This window comes from Ciconia boyciana, chromosome 8 (genome assembly GCF_034638445.1).
Source record: "Ciconia boyciana chromosome 8, ASM3463844v1, whole genome shotgun sequence".
NCBI classification, from domain to species: Eukaryota; Metazoa; Chordata; class Aves; order Ciconiiformes; family Ciconiidae; genus Ciconia; species Ciconia boyciana.
The window spans coordinates 7301790-7323188 of NC_132941.1; the positions used below are offsets into that span (position 1 = coordinate 7301790).

Sequence of the window (21399 nt, forward strand, 5' to 3'; positions counted from 1 at the left end):
AGTTCCTTCCAGTGTATTTCAGTAAGTGCAACCTGTAATCCCAGCCACCAACCTCTGGGAAACTCAGGGACTCCCATTGCCTAGGCTCCCTCTGCATTTTCTTGAATTTTCAAGTGAACTCCACTGTTTTCCATGCTGATGTTTCTCACCTGAAAAGGGTAGTGTTTGATAGTCAGGTACTCTGCCAAGATGTCCAGCATCCTCACCATCTGGGAGAAGATCAGCACTCTGTTGCCTCTTTCCCGCAGCCTGGTCAGCAGCTTGTCCAAGAGAATTAGCTTTCCACTGCTCCTGATCAGAGACTGAAGAAGTAACCGTAATTCCAGCTGATGCTTTGCAACCTTACCCTTATTTACACTACACAGAGACATGCAAAGATCAGGTTCTTTTGGGGTCATGCTTCTCCCATACATCTCTAATCAAATCATCTGGATTTACAGAGCAGAGGCCGCACACAAAATGAATCATCCAAGACAGATCTTATATTGCATGCACCTCCCACTCTAGATGGCCACAAAACTTTGCCTGCAGTGGAAGGGGAGAGCAGGAGATGCAGTGGCTCAGCTGTGAGGACTATTTCTAATGGAGAAGCACCAGAAGCTAACGATTCACCAGATCTCATCTTGGTGGAAGGACAAAAGAAAGGGGAAAGTTAAGGAAAAACAATGGTAACCAAAGACACTGCCCACCTGCAGTGTCTCAAGGCCATTCTCTCTCTCGTTTTCCTCAGGAGGTTTGATAAGGTAGCAGTGGTTGCAGCACTTTTTCAACTCCATCACAATGTTCAGGAAACCAGATGTGCTCCCCCTTGTTCCCTTTGAAAGAGCTTTGTAGTTTCTTGTCAAAATCCACCTGCAGGCAGGAAAACAAAAAGTCCAGATCATTTCACAGTGCAGACTGGGCATGCTAGAGCCTGGGAGGAATAAAACTTTCAGGGACATCTTGTTCAGGCATCAGTCTACTCCCCTCCCTCCATCTCTCTTCACTTCTTCTACAGGATAGTGCTGTTTCCTCACTAGAAACCCTGATCTTACTTTCCTCTTGATATTATTACAGTTTAACATTAAACAGCACCACAATTTTGTGGGGTGCTTTATTCCCCCCCAAAAAAACAACATTGCCCCTGTCCCGTGAAACTGGCCACCTGAACTGTATCACACTAAAAAAGCATCTCCAGACTACTAAAGAGGAAAAAATACCACAGGACCCTACCTCAGATTCCTAGCGTGAAGCCCCTGCTACTACAGGTGATGGCTGTCACATGGCATTCTGAAGGACAAAGTATACTGAAATATATTCCCAAGGCACACAGAAAGATGTGCCCATTTCTACTGGCACTCCCAGTAACTTAATAAATGACTCACTTGTAATACTGTTTCTGCAAAGCAGACATTTCCACACGGAGGATCTGCTCCACTTTGGCTGGCAAAGATTTCTCCACATCTTTCTTCACTCTGCGTAGGAGAAATGGCTCCAGGACTTTGTGAAGGCTCTGGTAGCCATTCTCTCTACCTTTTCCATGATCCTCTTCAAAATCCTCCCAGAACTCAAATCTAGCAACAGAAACGAGGAGCAGAGAGGGGTCAGAATACCTCTTGTCTTATTGCACCAAACATCATCTACTGGCTATGCTCCTGTTGCACAAGAAGACAGGAGATCATGAATTTGATGGAGATACAGTGGAAGATAAAAGGTTCCCACTGCTCTGGCTAACTAAACAGACTGTTGGTAAAGCTAGAAGCTCTCTAGGCTTAGGTGCCTCCCTAACATCTTATCTTTGAGCTCCACACTGACTCCCAGGACCCAAAATCCCAGGTTTTCTAGTATTCTGCTCTGCTGTCTCCTGCTGGCATTTACCTGGCAGCAGTTCCTGAACTTTCCACAGTGCCCTCCCCTAGGCAGGGCTTTGACAACTGGACTATGTTTTACACTGCTCTGAAGGCTTTTTTGGATTGCGGCTTCCTCCAACAGCTCCTTTGAAATGCAGAGATCTGTTCTCCTCCTCCAGCTTGGGAGACCTCAAATCTTTCCTTCACTCTTTCTGTGATCCAGCAAAAATAATTTGGGGGACAGCTCTTTTTGCAGTCAAACATAATTTTGGTGAGTTTTGGGGCTTGCTTGTCTTAGCCCATTTTGTTTTAAAGAAAACAAAGCATTTGTTATAACGCAGACACGCGAACAATCGGCTAGACAGCATCGTCCTTGAGCAATACTCCTAGAGACTGACATAAAATGGTTGGCGAGGGTGGCTGAACCGCAATGTACTGGAAACCTCAGAAATGGTTGAGATGATTGCTTAAAACAAGTTTAGTTTTTAGAGATGGCTCTAAGACAGCAGACAGATTTGAAAGACATGTATTAGGTTTCCCCATTCAATTTGCTGCCAGAAATAATCCTCGTGTTAGGCATTTAACCTCTGATTTTCCCCACCAATGTTTATTCCCCTTTCATTGCTCTAACTCCACTGAATTTAATTCAGGGATTTCTGCCATTCTGCACTCCCTTGAGTCTATTTAATAGACAAGAATGGACACAGAGGTATTTTTTGAAGGACCAAAAGGAGTCTTACTTCTCTGGCATGATGAAATGCAGCAGGGACCAGAGCTCTTTGAGTGAATTTTGAAGCGGGGTGCCAGTGATCAGCAGCCTATGGTTGGACTTGAAGTCAATCAACGTTTTGTACAGCAAAGAGTCATCATTTTTCAACCGATGGGCTTCATCCACGCCTAGAAAGGCCCAGTTAATACTTCCCAAAACAGCCTGGAGGAAAAGAAGTAAAAAAAAAAACAGGCCCCAAGGAGACACTGGGTCAGACAAGCCCCACCACCTTGCACATGCCTCTCCCTCCACGGCCAGAAAGCATTGCAGCGTGTGCTTTCCAGGGTACCCTGCCCCAGCCCTAGACTAGTCTTCCCTTCCCGGAAAGGAAAGGTGAAAATTAGCCATGCTGTATAGCACTCCTGCCATATCTGAATAGTCTTTCAGCAAGTATACCTATTTTAATCCACCTTTGCTTTACCCAGAAAGCAGATTCCTCCCCCAACCCCCTAACTCCTCCCTTTCTCCATGCCCCTGGGGCCCTGCTGTAGCACTAGCCCCACCGGAGCAGCAGCAGGAGAGCAGACAAACAAGCTTATATAAAGTTAAGGTAACCTGAGAGTTTTGATTTTTATTTTTTTTTTAATTAGTATTAAGCTTCTTGTTTTCCACTAGGACTCAGTGATGGACTAACAGGGCTGATGAGCATTTCCTAAGCAGACAGATTTCTCCCAAGTGTAAAAATGCAGATATTGTTAACACTGTGGCCAGTGGTTCAGTGTAATGTTTTGTCCTCTTAACTAGCCTAAATTAAACCAGGCAAAATCCAGCTACCACCCTGCCTGGTGTCTTACAAGTGTAAAGAATAATACAACCGCCACAGCACAAGAATGAAGACACTGCAATGGGTGTCCCACATTCCCTGTGCATTACTGGCAAGCAAAAGCAAATAGTAGCTATACATTCTCCATCACCACAAAGGAAAGACGTGAAGCCCACTAGTTGGGGGCTGGCTTCCCCCTCTGCAAGCGAAAGTCTAAATAAAAAAATCCTTGGACCATTACCCACCTTATCCTTGAGGAGGATCTCGTATGTTGTGATAAGTGCATTGAATTTCAACCTTTTAGACTGAGAGTGGATCCACTCATATTCACGTATCTGTGAGAGGAGACAAATGTTAACTTCAACCAATGTTATCAAAAGGAAAGAGTTAACAATTGTTATTTTAGTGTAGCTATAGCTAGAGACTCCAACCAAGTCCAAAGCTCCTGTTGTTCAAGGCGCCATTTGATGAGCTCAAGGTACCCAAGGAGCAGCTTGTTTTAGTGCACGCGTGGTTCAACTGCCCTTGCACAGGTAACAAAACAAGGTCAAAACAACTTGCTGTTGTGACATTACCCCTCATCTGCCAAATGAATGCATAATCTCACTATTGACACCACTAGACTCACAACATTCGTGTGCTTCGTTGCCTGAATAATTCAGAAAATAGGAGGCAAACACTTTTACACTACTATGCTCCTTACTGCAGCCTAGTGCAGGAGTGGTTTCCAGACCCTCTGAGGGAAGCCAGTACTCCTGTGGTCACTCTAAGAATGGAAATAAGGTAGAAAAGTCCCTGCAGCAGGGAATTATACCCAAGTGCTCAGCCACACCAGCTCTAGCTGCCTCCAGTACTGCCAGTACTATCTGTCAGCCTCTCCAGCAGAATGCGTGTCACATACGTTACGCAGAAGCTGCTGCTTTGCACCCAGCGTTTCTACCCACCCCCACAGCCCCTGCTTTCTGATTACACACCATGTTCCTGCTCATGAGGTCTCCGATGTAAACCACCACATTTATCTCGGGTGCCCACACTTCAAACTCTCTCTGCCATGAGGTGAGAGTGGACAAGGGCACCACCACCAGGAAGGGGCCATACAGCTGGTGCTGATGGAAGAGGTACGACAGGAATGATATTGTCTGAATCGTCTTGCCCAGGCCCATTTCATCAGCCAGGATCACGCTGTTGTTCCTGAAAAGGAAGAGAACAAACATAAATCCTGTCTGAGTGCGTGTTTCCGCCCCTACTAATTTACCGTGCACCAGCATGAATAGCAATCCATGACAGGGACAGAAAGGGAGTAGTGCAAAAACATTTATCTGAACACTTCCAAGTGGACCCCAGGGACATCCAGACTGTACGTGGCACAGTAAGGTGCAAAAAGGAACAGACTATGATCACTCCAAACTGGCAAGCAAGGACAAAGGCAAAGGGAGAGGGGAGTCAGTGGCCTAATTTTAGAAGGACATTTCTCAAAGACTTCAACAAGTGTGTAAGCATGCCGAGCCAGAAACCTTTTTTTCAGTTAGGGCAATGGAAAATTAGGGCTGATATGCACTAGGCTCACACAGTAGCCAAGTCCAGCATGTGAACAGGCCCAGACAGGGAAAACGCTTTTTGTTTTTGCACAAGGTTTCTTAAGTTCATGCTCTAGATAGTTCCTGCTTGCGGTGTCTGCAATGCAGCTGGGCGTGATAACATTTGAAATCTTTCAAGCTGCAGAAGTACGATGGGTCCACTTGAAAACAAGAGGACCAGATCCTACTGGGACAAAAATCAGGAGACAAAACGAACGTCACATAGCATCTGTACGTACTTGCACCACGAGTGAGCGAGCCAGTTGAGGCCCTCCAGCTGGTAATCTCGCAGCTCCAGGTTCTCACCGCCGATGTAAGAAGGCTGTTTCTTCAAGGCAACGAACCTCGGTCTCTGCTTCAATACCTGGAAAAGAAGATGCTGTAAGCCTACTGAAGAAAAAGACAAAGTAAGATTGAAAATTCAGCAATGAACGTATATCTGTTTATTGCTTAAAGTCCGTCCACATTTTCCTAGCCAGCGCTTATGTCTGCAGTTCAGAAAACCACTCCGCAGCGTTACGTTTTGCCTCCTGTCCTCTGGTTCTGATGACCAGGGCTGTGAGTCTCCCCAGGAGAGCAGTAAGCTGTACGTAACGCACACTAGATGGAACAAGCTCCACTTTCTTTTTTGTCCTCTTGTTTTTTCTCCCATTATCTCTGTCCCTCTCCTCCACTATGTCAGCATCTTGCAGGTTTTCTCTTTTCCCAGGTGTGCTGTTTTTTCATCCAACTGATATTAAAACTTTGCATTTCTGCAGCAGCTCCTTCTGAGGAGGAAGCACTTTGCAAGGATTAATTGAGCCTCCCACTCCCCAGGGGGACATAACGTTCTCACTGTGCACAGAGCAGATGAAACCAAAAGGGGGTTCACATCTCTGCCTAAAGTACAATACAAGAACAGCAAACCACCATTCAAGCACTGGTGGGAGGATGGGAAAATGTTCTCTGACATTTATCCTGACAAAACTTCACATTCCCACTGCTTGTGTCATCACCCAGCCTGGAGAAACCCAGCAACAGGAGAGAACAGAAGCAAGCAAACCTTGCAGTCCCGGGTAGGAATCGTTTTGGAGTTGTTACGATTGTTGAAGCTGTCGATGCAGTGCTGAAATTTCTTGCTTATCAGAGCCTCGTCTTCCCAGCTGCACTCAGCATACGGCAGGCCCATCCACTTACACAGGTACTCGGGGTCATTCGAGGACGTTTTGCGACTGTTTGCTGCAAAATATGCAAAAAAACCCAAACCTCAGCAACTGTGGTTCTGTGGCTGAACCACAAGCGTGGTTCACAGGGGCAGTCTGAACCACCCGTACAACCACAAGACAGGTCTCGGCTAGTAGGAGAAGTTTTGAGGAACCAAAAAATGCCCCTTTACCTGGGAAATCTGAATGTCCCGTTGCAGACTTGCTGGTCTTCACAGCTGTTTGGAGACAGAAGGGAAGGAAGGGTTTGGAGTGCTGGCAGCCAGCAGAGGGAGCAGGGCAGGCAGTCACTGCCACACACCCCATGCGTTTTCATAGGAATTGTACTGGAAATAGGTTAAACAGCTCTCCAGGCCAATTCCCAAAGCAACTGGATGCTGGCACCTCTGACTGACATTACTGTGATATCACTGAATTGCTCAGTAGTCCTGTTTTTATTTTCAATAAGTAATCATGAAAATCTAACCCCTGAGCTGCCTTGAAGCCTAACCACATCCTCAACCACGTCACAGAAAGTGGTCCTCACAAAAGCCAGGCCTGTACTGCTGCTTTGGGTGCAAACACCTTGCATCCAAAGGGCTGAAGTCAAAGAACTTCAGCAGCAGCAACTTCAACATCCCCTTGGAAACTACTGTATCATCCCATACTCCAGGCAAGGAGAGTGACTGATTTGTATTGCTTGGAAATACAAATCTGTAAACCTGGACTTCTACTGTTCAAATCCCTGAATTTCACACACTGAAATACACTTAACATCAGATTTTTTCTCCAGAGATGCTGGAGGACAGGGAAGAAGAGAGAGCCGTACACTTGTTCTGCTGTTGCTAGACATTAAAGTTCCCACATCTTACTTCACCCCTTTACAAAAGTGTTGGGTTCACTTACCAATTACTCTCTCCACTATTTGATACTGTTTGTTCAGCTCTGAAGCTAGCTCTTGTTGGCAGTTGAAATATTCTACATCTTCAGGTGATACCTTGCCCAGCCTAGATGCAAAAAAATCCAAAACAAAAACCCACTATAATGCTTCTGTCATAATGCTCAGGGAGGCCACATACAGAAATTCTGCTTTCCTATATGGTTCTGTCATTCAGACAAGTCACTGAAGCAGACTACTGCTTTATATGGCATGTTTCTTAAAGCTTCCTCTAATTACAAATCATTACTGAGAAGCAAATGTCATAGAAGTTCATACTGTCTCCCTGTTAAATGACACCTTACTCTGCTGCAAGAATCAGTCTCAAAAGCAGAATCAAACAGAGATGGAAGCTGCTATTCCAGCTTTATCACTTTGGAAACACACCATAGATCCCCTTATAGTTCCTGGGGAGGTCAGACATAAACTGATGCAAAAACTTGCATACAGACAAGCCCATAATTAACAAGGGTTAATAAGGCTGCAAGCCCTCACGTCACCTCCTGGGCCAGGTGAATCTGTGCACCATTTATTTGTTGTCAGCTGCCCCAATTCTTACGCCTGGGAAGTGGCAGTATTGTGGATTTTATGCCTCTTCCTCTCTCTTTCAACACCATGGCCACAGACATCATTCTGTGAGGGGGGATGTTCATCAGTAGGCAGAGACAGACATGAGTATTGTGCACCGAAAAGAATTGCTTTGGACGAAACATGTTTTGCAAGTAGAAATCAAATGTTTTTAGTCATGACTCTGCAAACCTCTGGCTAAAAAAGATTTGCCCAAGGCCAGATCCCTGGTTGAAGTAAAGCATACCATTGCTTGATCTCCTCCTCTTTTTTCTTGAAGTTTTCTAGCTTTTTCAGGCCCTTCACTTTCTGCTGCTGCAGGGACTCTTCACTCTCCCATGTGCTATGGATGTATGACCAGCCTTTCCATTTGATCAGGTACTGAACTTCTCCCTCATCCTTTTCAGGATCAAAGTCAGCGCTTGGGTTGCCATTGGCTTCAGTTGCATACACTGTGGTGGAAGCACCAGTGGCTGCAAAAGAAATCAGGCTGCAGTCGGTACCTTTGTTATCAAGCACTGGACATGAACTGCATTAGAGCAGAAAGTTATTTTTCTAATACATCTTTTGTGACAGCACAAAGAATATCCTACAGATTCTGCAACCCAATAGACAGGCACACAAAAGTTTTCCATACAACAGAATCTTTTTAAATCTCTCTGTCATAAATGCTTTTTCTTTGAAGTATAATTCAAAGGTCTCTTGAAAATGTTCACGACCATTCAGTTTTACAAAAACACTTTTGTAAGGCTATGAGAACAAAACATCGGCTTTATTTTCATTATGGCTTTGTCAATAGAGCTATGAAAACTGACTCTACTGGAAGATCTATTTTCTATTTCAAAGAAGAGAAAAGCAAGAATTGCAGAACAATGAATGCGTCTTTAAAATGCGTGCACGCTAAATGAAAGCTGCCAAGCACATAAACTTGACATTTTAGGTTTTTCAATACTAGATTTTACAAAAGCTGCTAGAAGACATAAATAGGAGCCATAGAGGAAAGGGTGAAGAGCACTGAAACAACCCTTGGTTCCACTCTGAAGTTGCAAAAGCATTGCACCAGCTCAAGAGAAATTGTGAGTGCACATGATTGACATCAGAAATAAAGGCTTTTTCCAGAACTACGCACCTCCTTTTTTTCCAAGCCTGATGTCCAAGACTTTCTCAATAGTTTCACTGTTGTCTTGTTGTTCATCAGCTCCCTCCCCAGTCATCTCTATCAGGTCATCAGAATCCGTCTCAAAATCATCATCTTCTTTGTAACTGAACAAGACCAAAACCAAACTGATAAAAAGCCCTTGACTCTGCCCAGTCTAGAAACACACAGAATGGCATGGACTGGAGGCAAGCCTTCTCCAGCATTTATCCTGGGGTTCAGTGCATGTTCGGCACATGCGTTCCTTAAGTTAGCCATTCAGTATTTTTCCCTGAGACGCTCAGATAGCTACACTTTATCAGACTAATACTCTATCTTGTCCATATACTTTTTCTGACCATGGCCAACACCAGACGCTTCACGAGGAGGTGGAACAATCCCTGCAGCAGAAGCAAGACCATCAACAGAGAAAGTCTCCTCTATCCGGTGGAAGATTATTTTATGTTTAACAATGGAGGTTGCAGAGCATCGAAAGGTTGCATGGGTGCCTACACTGCCCTAGGAACTACACTTCTCATCTTTGATGAACATTTAACCACCAAAAAATATTCTTCAGGTGGCTCTTTGCAAGTCCCTTATTAGGACTGCCAAAAGGTGAGAAGGTATTTTGGGGGATGGATAACGCTTTACCTCCACCATGTCTCAACGCTCTGTCCCAAGGCATTACCTATCAGCCACTCTCAGCCAATTGGTCCAGTCTAGCACAGCTCATTTTATTCATTTTAATCTATTACTTGCAATTCTTAATCTCATCTGAGAGTGCTTTAGAAACATTATGCAAACCTCCCCACATTTCTCTAAGAGGGACTGGTAAATATTCCCTCCTTTACAAATGGCAAAACAAGGTAAAGAGAAGTCAGATGATCGCAGCATGAACCTGTCAAAAGAACCACATCTCGGCCAACGGGTCTCTTTGCAGGATCACACAGGGAGTCAGGGCCCTCTGTTGCTCCCTCTTCCCCAGCCAGCCAGCTCTCATCATCAAGCACCCCCACACTTCTTGATACCTGACATTTTTGGCTGCTCTTCGTCGAGTTTGTCTCTTGGGGGTCTCATCATCTTCATCGTCATCATCATCTTCAGATGAGTCCGGTTTCTTTCTCTTCTTCCCACGCTGGGTTTTGTGAGGCTTTTTAACACTGGTTTTGGCCACTGTTCTAAAATAAGAATTAATAGAAAGCGATAATACAGCATGTTTTACGTAAACATCCATTATAGTAAGTTTTTAAGAAAGCATGAATCTCAAATATTAGACTCCTAGGGATTTAGTCTGCTCTAACTACCATGGAAACCACTACATCACTCACCGGAGCATGAAACGGGTAGATGAGAGAGTAATTAGGTCCTAGGTTTACTAGGTCGTAAACAAGGGTAATATTGCAGGAAAAAAAAAATTCTTTAGTGACAAATAGAGATTACCTCTCCACCCAGCACAGGCAGAAAAGACATATGCAGAAAAAGAGAGAGACTGAACCAACCACTCCTCACCTCCTTTGGGCAGGTCTTCTTGCTTTAACTTTCTTCGGTTCAGGCTCACTCTCTCCACTGGTGCCTTGGTCCCCTCCATCTTCATCCTCTTCTTCACCAGAGACCTCTCTTTTCCATTTATTTCTAGGGTCAGAAATGTAGGTCATGAAGGGCAATCATATTTCCACAGAAATACTTGGCTAAGCAGACATCCAAGTCATCTAGGTTAATACTAGCAGGCCATAATTACAAGAAAAAGTTCAAAACTGCACTCTTGGTTGTTCAGTGCAATGCATGGGGGATTTTATGGCATGATTCTCTCTGCTTTTAGGAAGAAGCCTCAGTCAGGTTTTAGTTCATGTAGGGCAGTATATCTTGAGTGAGAGTGGCTCTTAACACATACTACAACAGTGCTTGTGGCAGAGCTGTACGTCTTACAACTGGGTGGGCAAGTGCTTCAATTTATTTATTTTTCATTTCCACTTCCGCGTTTCTGAAATGAGCTGCAAAAATCTTAAGAGAAGTGTTCACTTTCACTTACAGAGTACGAGCCACAACATGCACAGTTACATGATCTCCTTGTAGCCCAGAAAATGGAGCAAGAAGCCTCCTGCCATCTAAATTCTGGCAATTGAAGTTTCCAAGTGTGAAGCCAAATCACGCCATACCATTAGTGGAAGGAAGCAGGTTCTCCGTGGGCAATTCCGAGCAAAGCTGCAGCTCTGAAATGCCCGTTGAAGGAGCCTCTCCTCCCTCCAAGGGGTATGTGGGGAGTCCACAGAGATTCTTCCCCTTGCCCAGGAGAGGTCCATACTACCGCAGTCCTCCCTGCGCTTTATTACCTTCCCTCCTGTTCTGCACTGGTGTGTACAGCTGAATGAAAAATTAAGAGACATTTAAGGAGAAAGAGAGCTGGATCATGTGGCTGTGTTTAAGCTTTCTCCAGCAGGCAGCCTGTAGTTCCCTTCAGTTCACTTTAGTGTTTGGAAAAACAAGAAGGTACTTATTAGATGGAAAAAGGCAGTAAAATATGACTGGAAGTGAACTCAGTGATGGTGATCAGACATCCCAAATATCCTTTATGGAAGGTCTTTTGTTGTAGCAGAGGGTTATAAAAGATAAAGGAGGATAATTTGGCATTTTATTCTCTATTAATCAAAAAGGGGAGAGGAGCAGGGATTAAACTGTTTTAAGTATCTCTGAAAGAGAATAAGTAACCTGATGGAGAAGTGAAAGACTGGCAAAGTGAACCTGACTTGTTCAGATTCTGTCACAGGCAAAGTGGGAAAATATAAACAAAAGAAAAGCTAGGAAATTGCATCTGTCTGTAGATCCATATTCATACTTCAATTTTAGTCATCCAAAGTGTTATTACTGGAAATATTAAATAATTTATTTTACAAGCTCTCCATGTTCACAACACCTATCAAACAATCCAATACTACTGTTCTGAAAAATAAAAAAAGGCAAAGTACCACCATTCAAAACCCCTTCCCTAGAAACTTACGTTTTTTTCATTTGCTTCTGGCCTCTTCTTTTTGGGCTCTCATTTTCAGATTCACTACTTGCCTTTAATTGAAAAGAAAGAAAATCAGGTTGTAGGCTTCACTCTGGACTGTCTCCTCAAGGACGTAACTGAAACGCATGCACGCGGTCAGAGCTCAGACACAGCTTGACTGCTCTTTCACTGCAGCGCTGGAAGGATGCTTTGGTGCGACGGGGCTGCAAAAGAGCAGCCAGCTCCCCGGCACCATTCCCTCTGCGCCGCCTCGGCTGCGGGGTTAATGCCGCTGTGCTCTCAGCATGAAGAAGGTAACTCTCTGCAGAAAGGCTGGAGAGCTCTACTAAAACATCTGTTCTGGAGTCCCTGAGCTTGGGATGCGCAAGACTGCGACCCACCTACCCCTCAGCATCAACCTCCGATAGCTGGCAGATGCCGTCTCAGCGGTGGCAGTGGCCAGGCAGACCTGCAGTGTGTGCAATACCCACGGATTACAAAACCACAGGGTGAATTTAACCCGCCAAACCTTGCACTGCCCAGTGCTGGAAGCAAAATGTACCCCAGAGAGAGAGAGAGAGAGAGAGAGGGAGAGAGGGCAGCTCAGCTGCTGCTACCTCTGCCTACAGTGCAAGGTGGGCATCGCTCCTGCCTGACACTGGACAGTCGGGCAGCAGCGTGACTTTGTGCGTTCTGGACAGCACTTTCAGGGCCTGCTGCAGCGCTAAGGCTCAGCTGTTTTACAAGGCTTTTAACTGAAAGTGCAGTGGCTGAAGGTACTTTCATGAGCCCCCATACTTGGCATTTCAGCAAAGAATCCTGTGATATTTGGGGGCATTCAGGCTTAGTTTCTGTGACTGCAGAAACTTTTGCAGCCACACAAATGCATTATGACCTCTGCCTTCATTAGAGAAACTTCCTATAAGGAAGGAAATTCTTATAAAAAGACAATATTCTCATCACAAGAGTGTCCTTGCTTTCCTGAGTCGCTGAGGACCTGACTGGGTCAGAGCTGTGCCCTGCTGCTTTCCTTCCTCCTAATCCTCCAGTCTGCACCAGTGAAGTAGCTCTGGCTAAATATATCTAGAGATATTCTAACTACTTGATGTACTATTTTAAATGTGGGCGTCATTAACTCCTACAGACCGAGATAGCTTTTAAAAAAAAAAAAAAAAAAAAATCTTTAGGCAGGTTGTACACAACCCCATTTTCGTAAAAAACAGTCAACTGTAAAAACAGATTGCCACACAAATAACACCCCTCGACCAACAGATGACTTTGCCTTATACACTTGCCCCAGAAAACACAAATTGGCAAGGAGAAAACTAAAGAAACCAGTGTGAGATTTCTAAAGGAGTATTAAGATGATAGAACTAGTCTCCAAGACTGCTTGCTCTACACACTTACTGGAAATCTTCCGTTTCATACTGCTTTTTGCTGCAGTATTCAGCTTTAGCTCTAGGTAATGTCTGTCCATCACCACGGCTACCTCAGTTTGTATCTCCTGGTACACCCACCACCCTCCTAGCTACAGCTACAATCAAGAGCTCTTCACACAAGAATTTTGTGAAATGGTGTGAGCTGTAACATGAAAAAGTCGAGGCTCTGGAGAGCCATGGCCCACCCCTGTTTTCTTTCTGCATCCTTTACTTCCATTTTCCAGCTTCCCTTCCACCAACAGAAATTTCCTTCTCGCTTGCATCAGCATCTCCCTTAAAATATACTGAAATACTGCCACGTTAGACCAAGAGCTTTCCTGAATTTCACTGTGGTTTGGTGTCAGATTTACATGTGACACAATAACACTTTTTGCACCATATCCTACTACAAACATGTGTTCATCCACCTGTTTCACAGCCCTGCATGAAATCCCTGTCTCATAGACCAAGCATCCAGGAAGACTGGCAAACACCACAGAGAGCCCTACCTACCCTTGCAACATAAGCCAAGCATTCCACAGATTTCAATTTCAACATAGCTAAGTTTAAAAGTCCTCAATTTTCTTTTTCTCTTTTAATCTCTTATCCACTTTCTGAAGCGTGCTGCTTTGCCATCCCAATTTTGGCATGTTTTTGAGAGCTGTCCCTCAATGCATGTTTGCTTTTTCCTGTCTTTTGGCAAACCACAAATAAAGAGAGGTGGACTTTTCTTCTGCTCTGCGTCAGAGAAGATCAGGTTTGGAGAAAACCAAATACAACCTTTGGCTCTTTGAAACTAACTCCACTTCTTTGCCAAAATCCCGTTTTTCAAATTTCTAGTGTCCACTTTCCTAACATCTCTACTATTCCCCTGCTTTGTTGGTGCCTCTACAAAGCTGATGCTCATCTCTTAATGACACATCTTTTCCTCACCTCTTCCTGCCTTGAAAAATTTAACTTGTGACTGCAATTCAGCCGCCTTCAGTTACGTTTCTCAAAGACACCATTGTTGTTTCTGGATGCGTGTCAAGCCCAGCTCTACCTCCTCTGACACAGCCAGTCCCCAGCCTGAGTCATCTGCCTGCCTTGTGCTCCCACATCCTCCCTGCCCGAGTGCCTGCAGCCCCGCGCCCAGCCACCGGTGACTCAGCCTCGCCTCCCCCAGACCCCTCTCTCCTTCTCACCAGCTCCTCCTGGCATCCTAACCCTGGGGTGCCAGGCACCAGCCCCTGGCTGAAAGCTGCTTTCTACCCTTTTATACATAAATAATAACAATTTTTTTTAAAAAAAAGCATAAACACATTTTAGCAACTACTTAATTCCACTTAAATCCACATTTCAGGACCCAGCTGCAAAACTACGCTGACTTGCTCAAATCAGCCCAAGGGTGAGGTTTGCACCTCTGCCCTGGACTCTGCAGCATAAACAGAGCTTGTGCTTGTAACTCCCTGTTATCAACATCAACCCCCAGGCTCTGGCTGGTGGTAAATTCCTCGGTTAAGGAAGCACAGATGATAACCAGAGAGCTGGGAGCACGCCAGGTCCTGAGCACGCACCTGAGGTCCCATCTGCACTCCAGCCTGCCACCCTCCGTCATCAGGAAGCAGACCGGTTGGGAAATCGTGTGCAACTTGGATTTTAATAACGTCACCTCCCTGAATGACACAAGCTAAGCTGACAAAATCCGTCTCCAGTCCCCACCAGGGTTTTCATCAACCCAGCAAGAGATGCCGGGTGCACGCTCCTCGCTCTCAGAGCCTGAATACCAGCACTGGCAAAACTCTGCTGGGCTCAGGCTGCCCCTCTGGGGTGCTGCTGCTGTGGCCAAGGGGAAAGATGACTCGCCTTTCCCAGTTCTCCTTTCCCCTACCAAACACTATAAATATGCCCAACTTATTCCCGCACCACTACTTCCAACTGGACTAGGAACTGGCCTCTCACAATGTGCTTTCCCCACCTCCGGCTGAAGGGATCAGCCTTCCCTCCCCACGCCTCACTGACTCCGTCCACCTAATTTATTCTTTCTCCCTCCCAGCACTTAAAAATGTGCATACTTTTACTAGATTAATTATGCTGTATTTTGCCGTGGAGCAGTGCTGTACAAAACGTAACGATGCTGCGTACGTAGCACCAAGCAGGGCAATGCAGCAGCAGCTTTAAAGTTCTGGTCCTACAGATTGTCCATGAGTGTCCTCATTGCTAGCCCAGGACAGGAGAAACAGAGACTCAAGGCCATTGGCATGGTCCAGGTGAGCCTCTTGAGCTCACGCTGCCTACTAGGAGAGATTAAGACTTGCTTAAACAGAGGCAAGAAGTATTTCAGACTAAAGTCAAAGTGAGGATTTGCTCATTTCAGGCTTAACAGAGGCCAAGCTCTAGTGCTCCAGAAAAGCCGGAGAATCTCAGCTCACCAGGTTAGTTTTCTTATGTCTGCGAACTTCTCTCTCCCAGTGGTACTGGTAGCATTTGAATTTTCAGCAAAGACAAAAGGCAAAGCATTAATCAAAATGCAAATGCGCAGAATCTTTTTTCGATAATAAAACCAACTGTATTTTGGGAACACCTCTGGTGCATGACTTCTGGCCTCTCTCTCACAGAAAAGACGCACCGTGCCATTTATTACTAACTCCAACCTCAAACCATGCTTTTTATAGCAAAAAGATTGTGTCTGGTTTGGGCACATTTATTTCTCGATTGCCCCAGAATACTCTGAAAGGCACCTGGCTCTGCATGTCTCACTTCCCCTGGCTGAAACCTGAAGTTGATTTATTAACTGCAAAGAAAACGCATGGGCAAGTACTGTTTTTACTAAAAAACTCAGATGTGCTTTTATTCCTGGAGACAGCTCTCGACCTCTGAGCAGCTCTGTACCCCTATGCAAAACTGCACTTTCGCTTCCTGATCTTTCAGCCCACGCCTCAGTATTGATCGCAACTTATCACCCTCTCTGCCTGCAGCTCAGAGACTTACACGGCATGCCCGGCAGTTCCCAAAAGGCAATCATTTCTAACAGAGAAATAACCCTGCCCAAACTGCTGGTCTCAGAGGACAGACTAGTGATTGAACAGTGTCCCAAAACCTGAACCACCTCCACCTACACGCTATCTCCCCCGACCAGGGTGAGTCACGGGGCAGCAGGCGGGGAGGTGGGATGACTGATTCTTGTTCTGCGCTCTGAGCCTGCCACTCTGCCTGGGCAAGGCTGTTTGCTAATACCGCAGAGAAGCGTTAGGGAAGAAGGCAATTAAAAGCTCCTAGACACTGTGCTGGAAAGTCCCAAGCAGCAAGCGACAAGAGCGGGTCACTGGAGACAGGATTAACCCTGTAAAGTAAAAAGCAATCTTAAGAGGTATCAAGCGCCTTGGGTTTCTGCCAGCTCCAGCAGCAGCAAGGAGTGCTCAGCACCGTGCAGGCTCGAGCTATGCTATTTCCTCTCTCTTGGCGTTTAGGTCTTCCAAAAGCAAGACTTTCCATCTCCTCCTGCTCTTTGCGAGGCCCCAGCACTGTGCTCCTGACATGTCACACCCTCCATCGGACTCTGCTGCAGATGGGAGTTGCCCTATAGGGACCAGTCAGTGTTGCTTTGCGGAGAGAGGGGGTGGAAAGGGGTGGTCCAATTTTGTTAATTTTGGCTTTCCGTTTCACGAAGGTGGCAGCGGGGTCATTTGGAGGACTTTTTTTTTTGTTTTTTACAATATTTTGTGGTATAGCAAAGTTTTTACATCTCAGATTTTTTTTTTTTAACTTTATCGTACCGTAAGGAGTAGGAAATAAAGATATCGAAAAAGAAAACAACATTTGCAAAACCACGTAATATTGTAAAACAAAAAAAGACGGGACTTACCTGAGCCCCTAAGAGGGCACTCGGGTCTGCAGCGGAGGTCTGTGGTGGGTGTGACATCGCCAGCACAGTGCATGCCGGGGCATCGCACAGAGAGGCGGCCAGCGAGCCTGGGCTTTGCCGAACTTGAAAAGGAAAACAAAAGCTAAGTCAATGATGTGCCCCAAGCCCCTTCCTAACCTGCTGCTATGTGGGACATCCAGCACAGGAGTCTGGGGGAGCAGGTGGTGGCACCGGGGGTGCCACAAGGCTCAACGATAACGCACCAGAGCAAGGAGCCAGAGAACTGTGTTTGCTGTGTGACTTGGACCCCTTGAACATCCAAACACGCATTTTGGTGGCAAAGCACAAATAGCCTGACCGTCAGAGAGCACCACTGGGCTTCGCTCTGCTGAAAATCTGGCTACTTGTCTCCAGATTCCCAACCGCATATTTTTGTACCTAGCTCTAAGCCCCAAGCTTTACTTTCGGTCTAAGCCTCTCTCTGGTTTTCCTTCCCCTCTGCTATAGCTACTCAACCTTCCTGAAGACCTGCAGATGAAAAGCTCTATGCAGAAAGCCTGTTAGATGCAAATGAAGGTGGCAGCTAATTCCTACATCTTCAGAAAAAAAGCAATGTTCTGAAAAAGGAACAATTAGAAGGTTTGTCTGCCAGCCTCTGACCACTGTTGCCTTGAATTGAAGCATAAAAGACTCCCCAATATTCAACCAAAGAAAAGTGATGGTTCATAAAGTTGAATACACACAAATGCATTTATCGGCATGATGCATTCCGGGATGGGCAACAATGACTGTTCTGTTGTTGTGAGGTACTTCTGGGAAGTTTCCTTTATTTCTGGTTGGATTTGTGTTGTGTTTTGTTTTGGTTTTGTTTTTTTTTTTTTTTCCACACAGTCTCATTCTCTCCAGGATGTTTCTACAGCAGAGCATGACTTGCATTACGCCCCATTCCAGCAATCAGATCAGTGCATGCAGATCTCAGCCCACGCAGTGTCCCGCTGACTCCAGAGGTCTCAGGCCAAGCGGATCCAACTGCAGGACTGGGACCTTAACTGTGAGCTCCAACATCCACGCACCAAGCTAGGACTCGGTGTTTACCAGGCAATGCAGATGAGACCTGCCTTTGCTCTTTGGGTTTGCTTGCTTTTATATGTTCAGTAATGCCTCATCCTTTTTTTTTTTCCTTACCTCATCTTTTATATTAAATCGCGATGGTTCTTGTCTGCTTCGGTTTGACCTCCTAACCCCATAAACATCAGGATATTCTTCCCACATCTGCAAAATAAACAGACCATCAGAAGGCCTGCTTCACCCCAGTTATTTCTGACATTTTAGAGAAGTTTGATGGTGAATGTTGTTTGGTTTTTTTTAAATCAACATAAAACCATTAGGGAATTAGCAACCAGTAGATGGATGCTTTAAAAAACTGGCTGAAAAGGATTATGATTATTTTGGGGTATTTGGTAACACTCTAAAGCAGAATGTTTTATCTCGGCATTATCTTTATAGTGGTCCATCTTTCCACCAGGGTACAAATTACTCTCCAACTCATTCAGGCCAAAGGACAGGGCGTTGAGATAGCCAGCCTCTGCAAGCAATGGTGCTGAAGGTAAGGAGGCAACACCTTGCACGTGGAATGAATGGATGTACCAACACAAAGGGACAATTCACTGTTGCTACCAGCTTCCACCACAACTCCTTTCCAGAGAGAAAACCCCACCAGATGCCTGACGAGCCCAATGATGAGACATCGCCAGCAGCAACTTCAAAAGTGAATTCCGTGGCCCAGCCTGGATGGCAAATGGACCGGAGCACCCTGTCCTTTGGCAAGGCAAGGTGGCAGGACTGCCGGTTCTTCTCCTGAATGCACTGATGCGAATGCGGTTTGGCAGCGCAGGACACATGGATCTGCAGAGCCGACCACTGGGAATGGTTGTGCTCCATTTGCTGTAACCAGGCCCTAAATAGTTTAATACACTGTGTATAACAGCATGCAATTGTTCTTGCTGGAGGGACAGGAGGAGAAGGGGGAGACAAGAACTGACGCCCTGAGGGACATGAATGCAGAGCTGTGTTGGTGACACAGGACACCAGAAGATTTACAGGGCAGATACAAACCACCAACATGCCTTTCAAACACCTACACCAACAATCCCTCTCTCCCTCAGCAGAGCTTATCCTCTTACAGTTTTCTAAACCTATTCATTCTCCTTCTGCTTCTCTCTCCCTCCAGTCCTCAAATGTCTCTGCAAGCCACTGGCAGGAAAAGGAAATCAAAACACACTGCCAGATGCAGCAGCGACTTGGGATTGAGAGCGTGATGAATACAAGGCTGCAGCCCAGCAATTTTTCTGCTACTGTTAAAGGAGTAATGGGATAACACTGCAATGGACAGATGTGAAGGTGTGTATCTGTTGGGCATATGAGTAGAGAGATAAATTCATATGAAAGAAAAACTCAAAATACTCCCCGAACTGTTTGAAGAACTTGTCTTTTCATCTTTTAAATGGCACGGTTTTTGGATGAGGGATCGACTCCCATGACAAATCTGAATAGCACCTAACGCAAATTAACTTCACCTTCATGGGTGTATTTAGACAGAAATACAAAATAAACAATAATATAATAATTAATTACATTGGTTATTCAAGTGGAACAGGTATCAACACGCCTAGGTTAGACCTAGCTAAGGAAAACGCCCATTAAGAGAGAAATTAAGGAAGGGAGAGGCTTTCTTATTAGAGGGTGCCCTGACCTTTTCATGTTTCATCCATGCTAATTATCACCGTGTGCATGGATGTGCTCCCTCATAGGATAATTTTAAGGTTTATTGTTAGGGACATGCTCTTCAAAGCCCACAGAGGAAGAGAAAACTTCCTTCAGTCCCCACTTATCAACAATAAAACAGAAATTTGAATATTGTGTTACTACAACTGCCTTATAATCGCATCCTTCCTTGGCAGTCTGAACACAGGAGATTTAGCCACGACCTGAGCCGACAGCCTAGAGATCTGTGAGAGGGAGAAGCTGGTAAGAAAATCCTTCACTTCTCTCTTGCAGGTAGTGGGGAGCACAGGCTGAAAGCACTGTCCTTCTCAGTCTTTGCATACATAGCGACTTTCTCCACAAAACTCACTCTCATAAGCAAGCTGTGCAAAGTGCAAACCACGGCTAAAACGAACAGGATAGTTACACACCACAAACAAACAAAATAACTGACCTAACCTGATTTTCCTCCCTCCAAGTAAACTCAGCTCGCCGAGTTCCTGTCTCCAAAATGGGTATTTGGGCTCCTCTTTCTCACCTCACACCACACTGTGTTACTCAGGTGCCTCCATCCCCCGGGTAAAGCAGGTACCCAAGGCACAGCTTCCTTGGGTCCTCGCCAACCAGAGGGACACCACGTGCATTGAACACCTGCAATCCCTTTTCCTCCTGTACAGCAACAGGTGGAGGGCAAACCTGGCTATTTGAGGGGGGTATTCCTAGGGGGAAGCTGCAGAAAAAAAACAGAACAAAGAACCACTGTTCTGGACATAATAAATAATAAAAGTTAAATAGCTTTTTTCCTCCTCCTTTTTTATTTCTTTACTTTTTTCAAAGAGAAAGACAGGGATGGAAACAAACCAAAGTGGCTCAAATCCTAGACAAGTATTCTCCTGATTATATATCACATGGGGAAGCTTTACTATTTCTGAGGGAGGGGAGAGAGACGAGTGGAAAGACAGAGGGAGAGGATGAAATGACAGGGTCATGTATTGATGACAGGCGCCTGCCCCTCATTCGTACCAGTCAGCCCCATCGCTACCTATGTGGTACCCAAAGGGCTGTCCCATCAAACACACACGTTCCTGCTCACAAGGATGACAACAGCAGGGCACAAGCACACAGACCAAACAGCCAATGAGTGACTTGGGGACACCAGAGGTTGAAGGCTGTTTGGTCAACGTGCGAAGTGGCAGGGAAGTTGAAGACAGCTTTGGTCCTGCTTTCTGCCCTTTCGTGGTGGGTACAGGGGTAACATGGCTATGCAGAGCAGCGGGGGCAATACCTTTTTAACATCTGCTATCCTTTCCTTCTTAGAGGCAGGTTTTTCTTTGGTTTCAGGAGGGGTCTGCTGGGATTTCGAACCCGTTGATTCACTTTCGGATTCAGACTGACTTTCAGAGGACTCCGAGCTGCTGTTTGACTCGCTGCCCTGCTCGCTTTCAGACTGGCTTGCAGAGTCAGAGCCAGAGACTTCTTCGGATGCTGAGTGACTGATGGTAGAGAAAGAAGAGATTACATTTTAACTGTACTATCACAACTTTCAAATACGCAGCAAGCAAACCTGAGCCAAGTCCAAGCTACAATGATAAGCTTGGAATAGCCTAAACGCAAGCATGAACCGCATTGT

The 21399-nt window shown here is 45.4% G+C and overlaps 1 protein-coding gene and 1 long non-coding RNA gene across 9 annotated transcripts in view; one reads left to right on the forward strand and one right to left on the reverse strand.

Moving 5' to 3' along the window:
- The window catches only part of CHD2 (chromodomain helicase DNA binding protein 2), a 72465-nt gene that overhangs the window by 19070 nt on the left and 31996 nt on the right, over positions 1-21399 (reverse strand). For 5 of the 8 annotated variants that reach the window (XM_072869550.1, XM_072869548.1, XM_072869547.1 and 2 more), the window contains 17 exons: positions 21055-21262; positions 18192-18278; positions 11754-11815; positions 10268-10390; positions 9787-9936; positions 8753-8886; positions 7871-8096; positions 7026-7126; positions 6314-6358; positions 5981-6156; positions 5178-5302; positions 4336-4552; positions 3607-3696; positions 2570-2760; positions 1365-1553; positions 690-852; positions 150-302 (listed from right to left, as the gene is read on the reverse strand). In XM_072869550.1, the coding sequence (XP_072725651.1) occupies positions 150-302; positions 690-852; positions 1365-1553; positions 2570-2760; positions 3607-3696; positions 4336-4552; positions 5178-5302; positions 5981-6156; positions 6314-6358; positions 7026-7126; positions 7871-8096; positions 8753-8886; positions 9787-9936; positions 10268-10390; positions 11754-11815; positions 18192-18278; positions 21055-21262 (2440 nt within the window). Of the gene's footprint in view, positions 1-149; positions 303-689; positions 853-1364; positions 1554-2569; positions 2761-3606; positions 3697-4335; positions 4553-5177; positions 5303-5980; positions 6157-6313; positions 6359-7025; positions 7127-7870; positions 8097-8752; positions 8887-9786; positions 9937-10267; positions 10391-11753; positions 11816-17006; positions 17129-18191; positions 18279-21054; positions 21263-21399 lie in introns of those variants that run through there. The other 3 variants (XM_072869553.1, XM_072869552.1, XM_072869554.1) reach the window with 3 other exon arrangements.
- Positions 15357-17551, forward strand: LOC140655280 (uncharacterized). Its single transcript, XR_012043746.1, has 3 exons — positions 15357-15411; positions 15519-15576; positions 17514-17551. It is a non-coding gene; the product is annotated as an uncharacterized lncRNA (long non-coding RNA).